Source organism: Pteropus vampyrus, unplaced genomic scaffold (genome assembly GCF_000151845.1).
Source record: "Pteropus vampyrus isolate Shadow unplaced genomic scaffold, Pvam_2.0 Scaffold279, whole genome shotgun sequence".
NCBI classification, from domain to species: domain Eukaryota; kingdom Metazoa; phylum Chordata; class Mammalia; order Chiroptera; family Pteropodidae; genus Pteropus; species Pteropus vampyrus.
Window position 1 is genome coordinate 511,408 of NW_011889060.1, and position 6,539 is coordinate 517,946.

The 6,539-nt window shown below is 51.4% G+C and overlaps 1 protein-coding gene across 1 annotated transcript in view; it reads right to left on the reverse strand.

The window, feature by feature from the left end:
- NID1 (nidogen 1) overlaps positions 1 to 6,539 on the reverse strand; it is a 49,865-nt gene that overhangs the window by 34,774 nt on the left and 8,552 nt on the right. Inside the window, exons 4-5 of the mRNA XM_023520820.1 lie at positions 5,864 to 6,013; positions 1,848 to 2,099 (exon numbers count right to left, since the gene is read on the reverse strand). Of these exons, the coding sequence (XP_023376588.1) occupies positions 1,848 to 2,099; positions 5,864 to 6,013 (402 nt within the window). The remainder of the gene's footprint in view (positions 1 to 1,847; positions 2,100 to 5,863; positions 6,014 to 6,539) is intronic.

A 6,539-nucleotide genomic window follows, 5' to 3' on the forward strand; every position in this document is an offset into this window, starting at 1 on the left:
TTGGCTCAGGGGTTGTGCTGGAAAAAGCAAGGGACCAGAGTCTGACACTCAACTGTGCTCGGTACCGGTCGAGTGAACTCAACCCCCCTGAACCTCCAACTCCTGAGGATAAAACGGGGATACGATCCGTCTCGTGGAACTGAGATGACATGAAGTAGCTTAAATGGTGCTCTACAGACGTCACGTGCTGCTCCAAGATGCCGGCCAACTCCTGATCGGGCTGAGGGAGTTGTTCAGGGCAAACCATCAGCAGTACCAGGAGCCACCCAGGAGCGCACACGAGGCTGCTGGCTCAGGGCTCCCATGGGTCTGTGCAGGCCATCGTCCCCAGACAGGCAGGAAAAGCACTTGCCCCTCCTCCAGCTTCCCCCCTCTAACTCATGGGCATTCTACTGGGGCAGGAGCTGGCATTCTGTGGCCCCAGGGGTAAACCTAGCTGGCAACCCTTGAACTAAGAATGGCCTTCACATTTTAAAAAAATGTTTTGTTTTGTTTTTAATTTCAAAAGTATTTCATGACATGAAAATTACATGAGATTTAAATTTCAAAGCCATTAAAGTTTTATCAGAGCACAGTCATGCTCATTCCTTTGCATATCATCTGTAGTCGCCTTCTCTCTACAATGGCAGAGTTTAGGAGTTTCAACTATTTGCTGTCTGGCCCTCTGCAGAAAGGGTTGACAGCTCTTGCCTTCTAGTACCCAGATTCCAGGCAGACAGCCAGCTGACAACAGGTCCTGTGGCGACTAAGGACCATCACAGCAACAAAGATCTGCTGTTGTAGGGAGTTTGTAAGGACTCCGTCAGCACCCCAGAAGTTGGTGTAAGTCACAAGGTATCACTAAGTTAAAGTAAGGCACATACGAAGCCACCCCCTACGAGAAGCCGTGCAAGGGAGGAGCAGGGTCTGTGGGCCTGACCGCAAAGCCCACTGTGTCTCCAGAGGAGAGGGCGTGAACGTGGTGATGGTACTCAGGATATACATACGCCTCAAGGACAGGGAGAAGACACAGCAGACCGTAAATCTGACGTCTGATGGGCAGGTTCACCCCTTTTCAAATACAAAGGTCCTCTTTCTGGAAATGGCCACACTTTGAGCAGTGTTTCCACAGTCGAGCCGGGCTGAGGCTCCAGCGAAGCTGGCGGTGGGGAGAGGGCAGGTCTAGGTCTGCGGGGGCAGTGGCTGTGAACTTGTACCCCAGACAACAGGCTCCAGGTCCTGGAAGTGGCCGATGAAGGACTGTCCCCAGGAGAGGACCTCCAGCACGCACAGGCGGGCAGAGCATGGGAGAGGCCGTCACTACACTCAGAGAATGTCCTCCCAACCATCTGCCTGCATGTCCGTGAAATTCCAAATTCCCCTGACGGGGCACAGTGCCTGAGAAGCTCCAAGGAAACTTGCGTTTCTTGGGTCATGAGGACTATGTTTATCAGGCTTAATTTACCATCTAAATTCAACAGCTAGAAACGACAGGTTCCCTTCTGCCAGCAGATACTGCAGAAGTGTCACATACCAGTTTCAGACTGGTTTGGAACGTGCAGGCAGGACCAGGACGACGAGGGACTGGTGAGCCCCACACTTTGGGTGGCAAGAATATATGAGATGACATCACTTCCTCTGCTGGAGACTTCTAAATCCCCAGCACCACATCACTCCCTGATCCAAATGCAATTCCACAGTCTCAGTTAATATATATTAGTGAAAAAAATATTGAAAAATTTCCCCCAACTTCCTATTTCCGGAGCCACAAAATGCTTAGCAGTAAGCTGTTGGCAGACACGGGGCTCCTTCTCGTTCACCCCCGGGCCCCCCGCGTGCCCGCTGGCTCTAACGTCCGGTGTAAGTACCTGTGATGCTGAAACCGTTCTTGAATCCATCTTGCTCCACTGCAAACATCCATCCAATGATGCCTCCAACAGGGGCCAGAGGGAGCAGGGAGTACCCGACGGTCTCGGGGACAGTGCTGATGGCCGTGTAGGAGCGCCCGTGGTTCATTACCACGTAGGAGTGCAGGTCAGTGTTCTCAAACACGACGGGGACCGGGCTGTTCCCCACAAAGATCCTTCCTTTCACTTTGCCATTAACTCGCTGCGGCGAGCCTGAATGAGAAACAGAGAGAGGCCAACTTTTCACAAAACGAAATGTCTGCTAGGACACGTGCCCAGAGAGCAAAGAGGGAAGACAGTGCTAGGGTGAGGTCATTCTTCCAACAGGACAGTCCCCACGCCTGCCTGTGAGCCCGAGAAGTGCCAGGTCCCGCCTGTCTGCCTCCCAGGCTGGCTGGTCATGGACGGGGGAGGGGCTGCAGGGGGACCCGTGTGTGATGGAGGAACTTCAGGGGCAAAAGCAGTAATTTCAGAAGAATAGGGTCATGGGTTGTTAAAACTAAGTGACCATAAAACTGATCACTTTTGACAATGTTGGAGAATGAATTAGTAATTGCGCTGGGGCCACAGGCTGAACTGGAGGGTGCGAAAAGCCCAGAGCCTCTGGCTGCCTGACCCGTGACACTGAGCAAGCATCTCTGGCTGGAATCTGGTCGCATGGCCCGGGTTTGGAGTGCCAGTCTGAGTCTGGGAACTTCATGCAGCCCGAGCCAGCGCACGTGGGCATGGCGGGCAGAGTCGCGGCCACCCCAATACGCCCTCCGACCCAGGACCCTCTGTGGACAGGGCATGTGCGGTGATCGGGAAAGATGGGAGACCTCCTATGGCAAATTTAAGAGCTCTCTTCATAAATTACCGAATAGTATACGTAGGATATCGTTTTTGTTTGAAAATTTATATTACTAATAAAAGCATCTACCTAAGGGAAAATATCTAAAGAGATGTACACAAAACTGCTCGCAGCGGCTAACTCGGGGCGATAGGCGAACCTTCTTTTCTATCCTATGTACACATTTGAATGTTTATAGCTTGCATATGTTTATGATTGTTTAATCAGGAAAAGATCTTTAAAAAGTTGTTCTTGTAGTCGAATAAGAAAACGGAAGTTTACCACGTGACCTCTGTCACTTAAAGAATAAGCTTCCACTGTGGAATTTTAGCAATTCCAAGTCCTGGGTGTGTTACCCAAAGGAACAGAAAACACAAAACCTTGTCCACGAATGTTCTCGGCAGCATACTCGTGGTAGCCCACATAGGAACTGCCCAAATGTCCATCGACTGCTGAATGGAGCCACAAAGTGTGGTCCATCCATGCAATGGGATGTTATTTAGGAAGAAGGACTGAGGCGCGAATAGATGCCAACACATGGATGAACCTTGAAAACATTACAGCGAGTGAAAGAAGCCAATCGAGAAAGGTCAGATATTGTGTGATTCCATTTCTGTGAAATGTCCAGAACAGGAAAACCCACACGGACAGAAAGCAGACGAGTCGCTGCCAGGGGCTGGGGGACTTGGGGGAACTGAGTGACTGCTCTTGGATACGGGGTTTCTTTCTGGAGTGATGAACACGTGCTAGGGAGATGGAGGTGACAGTTGCACAACTTAGTGAATGTACGAAAACCCACCAAATTGTCTACTTTAAACAAGGGCGTTAATTTTACCTTTAAAAAAGTTGGAAAGCTAAATAAGTCACCTTGGACTGTTCAGGTCTGATGTAGATTAAATGTGATCAGTTATCGATTGTACAGGTCTTGATTTCTTCCTAGATTAGAAGTTACCAGATGTAGGGCTTTCTCACCCAGCTCGCTCACTCGGCCGTGGCTGGGTTCGCTGAGCACCCAGTTCTCAGCAACGTTGTCGAATAACCTTAGACAGGCGGGCTTGTACCTGGGCACTGTCACCTGCGTTCTGAAGACCTTTGCCGTGTTCGGTATGCCCCCGCCGCTAACGGGGTTGCCGGCAAGCAAGGCCACTCGACATACTGAGTACTTCTGCCCATAAATTGTGTCACGATGCTGGGGAATGCTGTGACATTAGAAGACTAATATCCAAAAAATGCATCCCCAAAGAATTACAGAAAGAAGCAGGAAAGCCAAGTGAGGGAAACCAAACAAATTTTTCAACCAGACTTTGAGCTAGAAAAATGTTTCAAAATCACAAGAATCCAACAAATATTTAGACCACGAAACTTTTACGAGGGGTGTATATAATGTCACAATGTGGGGGCAGACGGTTTGTCACATCTGAACTTGCTGCCAGACACACCACTCTGCGTCTCCAGCTCTACGGGGCAGCACGGGGCTGGGGGGCTGGGGGGCAGGGGCTTGATGAGGCCACGCTCTGAAAACAAGCTCTCGCTGTGGATTTTGGAAGCTTCTCGCAGGGTGGGGAAAGTACAAAAGCCTAAAACCAAGAAGCATAAGCATCCCACCCCTGGGGATGTGGAAGAAAACAAAACAGTTATAGACTTTAAAAACATCCCTCCAAAATGAACATGGTAAGTGTACAAAATTTTCTTTCATTGCCAAGATTAGTATTTAACAAAACTCACTTTATCTAACTGTGACCCAGAAGGAAATTTTTTAATTAAAAAAAATTTTTTAAGCAAATTAAAACAACTGATTTAACGATAACTATGGCGGTGGGATCTGGAACCAGAAAACTTTCTTCCAAATGAGTTTTATTTAGTCAAACTTTGCGAAGCAATTGAGGTTCCTCCCTAAACACAAGGAAAATGACCAGTGCCGAAGGGACACCTGTTCAGAATGGCAGGGTTTTTGTTGCTTTTGTTTTAACTCGAGTCTCTGGCCCCAGGCTCCCTGAGGGCTACTCTGAGCCAGCTGGATCCAGACCCCTGGGACATGGGCAGAGAAGATTCTTCTGACCACTGAGAGCACAGAGACTGCTCGGTCCTTCTGGGAGCAGAGCTCAGAAGTGACGTCGCCTGCAGCCGAATCCATTTTGGAATCAGCCCCACAATGGATCCAGTGCTCTAGAATTAGCTGTGTGCACCCCGTATGCTCCGCCATCGCCGTGCTGTGACTTCAGGACACGAGGAAAGGAGGGCCTGAGGGGGCGGGGGGTGGAACACCAAGCGTGTCACGCGGCACACGCTTCGGTCTACGCCAACCCTCCGAGGTCCTGCTGGGGCTTAACGACCGTCGGGACTGAGGTTTGTGAGCAACGCCGACTAAGCAGTTTGAGAGAAACTGAGGAAAATGAGGGGCACTGACGCGTCCTGGTCCGGGCCGCATAAGCGCCCCTTCGGCCTTTGTCCCGCTGCGGGCAGTTGTGGAGATGGGCTCCCGGCGGCAGTCATTCCGAGGCGGGGAAATGGCACAGGAAAGAGAGACCCCCAGGAACACCCATCCGAAGTACAGGGAAGAGTGGGGATGAGATGAAACGTCATCGCCGCCTGGGGAGAGCTGGGTGAAGGCGACGCTTCAGAACGAGCCCCAGAACGACCCCGCTCCACCCCTCCTGCCCCGCGGGTGGGCACCGACACGGCGACAGGGAGACATGGTGACAGGGAGACACGGTGACATAGTGACACGGAGACAGTAACATGGAGACAGCAACACGGCGACACGGTGACACAGTGACATGGAGACACGGTGACGCAGTGACACGGCAACACGGAGACACAGTGACACAGAGACACGGTGACATAATGACACGGAGACAGTGACATGGAGACAGCGACACAGCGACACGGAGACACGGTGATACGGAGACAGTGACATAATGACATAGAGACAGTGACATGGAAACAGCGACACGGCGACATGGTGACACGGTAACACAGCGATGGAGACACGGTGACACAGAGACACGGTGACAAGGAGACACGGCGACACGGAGACATGGAGACAGTGACACGGTGACACGGCGACACGGAGACATGGAGACACGGTGACACGGCGACACGGTGACACGGCGACACGGAGACATGGCGACACGGAGACATGGCGTACCTTCGGCAACGCACTGCCGCCCGTTCCCCGTGTAGCCGGCGACGCAGCTGCAGCAGAAGCCGGTGGCGAAGTCCCTGCACTCCGCGTGCACAGAGCACTGGTGTCTGCTGTTGGCGCACGTCGGGCGGGAATCCGTGTTGTAGCTGAAAACTGCTCGGAGGAAACACAGCGGGCGCCCCGTGAGCGGCCACGGGCTCCGGGCCCGGGGGCGCCACACCATGCCCGGCCGTGGGGACAGGGTTCACATGTACTCGGGTGGTCCAGGGACAGGACTCACTGCCTGTAGCTACTTAGGTAGTGTGTGGCGGCTCCATTACTCAAACCACCGCGGCAAACGGGGCTCAAAGGGGTTTGAGAAATCACGGAGGTGAATTATTAAAAAACGCCATAATCCGGTGCGCTCAGGACCGCCGCATCAGTATTACGTGACTACTGTCCAACATCAGTCTTAATGTGGTGTCCATCCAACGCAGTCGGGAAGACCAGCTTCATGTTTTGGGGGAAATCTCAAAATATTTTTTTACTATTTTTTATTGTGGTGAAATATATATATGACAAATTTTGCCATTTTAATGAACTTAAAATATTTTAAAACTTTTTTGCCCCTCTCTTCTCCCCAGGGGATAACTCAGACGCTCTTATACTCAAAAGCTTATCAGAAATAATTCCTCCGTTA